This window comes from Branchiostoma belcheri, unplaced genomic scaffold, assembly GCF_001625305.1.
Source record: "Branchiostoma belcheri isolate BF01 breed outbred unplaced genomic scaffold, Haploidv18h27 scaffold49, whole genome shotgun sequence".
Taxonomy (NCBI): domain Eukaryota; kingdom Metazoa; phylum Chordata; class Leptocardii; order Amphioxiformes; family Branchiostomatidae; genus Branchiostoma; species Branchiostoma belcheri.
The window spans coordinates 446,162-448,459 of NW_017804120.1; the positions used below are offsets into that span (position 1 = coordinate 446,162).

Sequence of the window (2,298 nt, forward strand, 5' to 3'; positions counted from 1 at the left end):
GGTAGGTAGGTAGGTAGGTAGGTAGGTAGGTAGGTAGGTAGGTAGGTAGGTAGGTAGGTAGGTAGGTAGGTAGGTAGGTAGGTAGGTAGGTAGGTAGGTAGGTAGGTAGGTAGGTAGGTAGGTAGGTAGGTGGACGGGCGGGCGGGCGGACAGACAGGTAGGTAGGTAGATGCAGGTGGTAGGTGGAGCAAGGATCCAAGATGGCGCCCGGTCATTACAGATCATTTACCGTTTCAGAATGCCATGGCTATAGCAGCGGAGAGCGCCAGCAGAGCAGTACATGGAGAGCAGTACAGGGTCGGACGCTCCATTGAAATTCTCTGTAAGTTTATATTGTACTATGATACTTGGGCTAGAGGCCGCATTGCGTTACTTTAAAGCAGAGATAGAAAGTTAGATTAGTAGATGTAGAAACTTATGTTAGCACAAACCATTCTTTGATACATTCTGTTAGTCTCTACCAGGCACCGCGGATCGCTGTAAAAATAGTAGAAATTGGCCAAAATAAAGAGATAGTCTACCAGGGGAGCTGGCCGGCCAGACAGGATCCAATATGCGACCCACGGTAAACTATCCATTTATTTCGGCCAATTTCTATTATTTTTCCAGTGATACGCAGTGCCTGGTAGAGGCTACCATTCTGTACTTAGTGTCCAGTTTGCAAGTAGCTCTCGGGAATGAACTTGAAATCAATAACTTTCTATGTAACAGACGCTGTGTCTGGAGGTGCCCGGGACTGGGCCTATGACAAGGCGGGAGTGATCTACAGCTACACCGTGGAGCTGCGCGACACCGGGTTTTACGGATTCCTACTTCCACCCGACCAGATCATACCCACGGCTGAGGAAACCTTCCCGGCATACCTTGCGGTTGGGCAGTGGATCTTGGACCACCCATACTAAGCAGGGTCAATCTCACAGAACACCAATGTTTTATTTTCCTGCATTATTAAAGGCATCCAGTGCAGTTTTTAGGGCTTGGAAACCCGATTTTTCGCGGCCAATATTCTAGTCATTTATCTACATAGGGAGTTAAAACCACACTGTCCCAATGCTCAAATATTATTTATTTGAGCAAAAAGTACCAAAATTCTGACGGAAAATGGTTACCGAAGGGCGCCCTAGGTTGATTTTTAGGGTACAACCCAGAAAATTAAGGAATCATTTTGGGGCTTGTTTCTGCAGTTAGTTCTAAATGCCCAAAGTATAAAATGCTGTAATGTGTAGCTAAAGATTGCCTTATTCAGAACATTTCTAGTTTTGCCGCTCTGAAATCGCATTGGATGCCTTTAACATTAATACGCTGAAAAATGAAATTTTCCGGCAATTTCTATGCAAAGTAAGTTTAACCAACCCTACTCCATTTCAAATAAGTGCAATTCAGGATTTGTAGGTGCCAAAATGTAACGCCTTACGAGTGTGCTTAAAAGTTGAAACTCAGATGTTAGCCATGTTTGTTTACATTCTGGTAGTTTGTGGTGGTACTACAAAATGAGTGCGCCTTATGTGGGCTGTTTTAGCACCAACCATAAATGTCAGAAATGTGATAAAATTGCACAGATATGCGAAAAAGTAGAGGTAAATTACAGACACGCGAATGAGTTTTAAATAGGGTCATGTTGATTTGATTATATGGATGACATCCGCGCGCGCATTAATTTTCGGTCGTTTCCAAAAAAAAAAAAGTTTTCAACCATACTGTAAATCGTGCAAAACAGTTGCTAAATGAGCAAAAATATACCATAAGTTGCAAGGAAAACATTTAGAAACGATACAATGTCGTAGAATGCCAAAATCAAAGGAAAAAAGACAAAAATGTAAAGAAATGAATTCGAAGAGTAGATTATTCCCCATAACATATTCTGTGCCATTTGCTCAACCCTCATAACCACGTAGATTTCATAATGAAAAGAACTTTTTTTTTTTGCAAAACTTTTTTTTATTCGCACGCGCGCATCAGTTTTGGGGCTCCCGGAGGATGTCATCCATATAATCAAATCAACATGGCCTAGAATATTTAAATTTTTGATGCAAAATGTTACATATAATGCCCCTTTAAGTCCCTTTTAAAAATAAAATCATTAGGTAACGTTATACATACAGATAGTGATACAGAACCTTCGTTATACATTCCATTTGATGGAAATTTAAACAATGAACATATACATAACTAAATATAAACAGATCATGAATACAGTTTAAAAGATGTCTCGCAAAACTTCCACTTGAACAGGAAATAAAAGTGTTTTCAATCATTTTGTTCAGAGGAGGCTATTCAATTATTTATCTTCTTTCTTGA

At 40.4% G+C, this 2,298-nt stretch overlaps 1 protein-coding gene across 1 annotated transcript in view; it reads left to right on the forward strand.

The window, feature by feature from the left end:
* Positions 1 to 946, forward strand: part of LOC109479440 (carboxypeptidase B-like) — a 7,888-nt gene extending 6,942 nt beyond the window's left edge. The window contains exons 7-8 of the mRNA XM_019781405.1: positions 238 to 322; positions 712 to 946. Coding sequence (XP_019636964.1) covers positions 238 to 322; positions 712 to 902 — 276 coding nt within the window. The 3' untranslated portion in view covers positions 903 to 946. The remainder of the gene's footprint in view (positions 1 to 237; positions 323 to 711) is intronic.
* Positions 947 to 2,298: the final 1,352 nt, after the last annotated feature.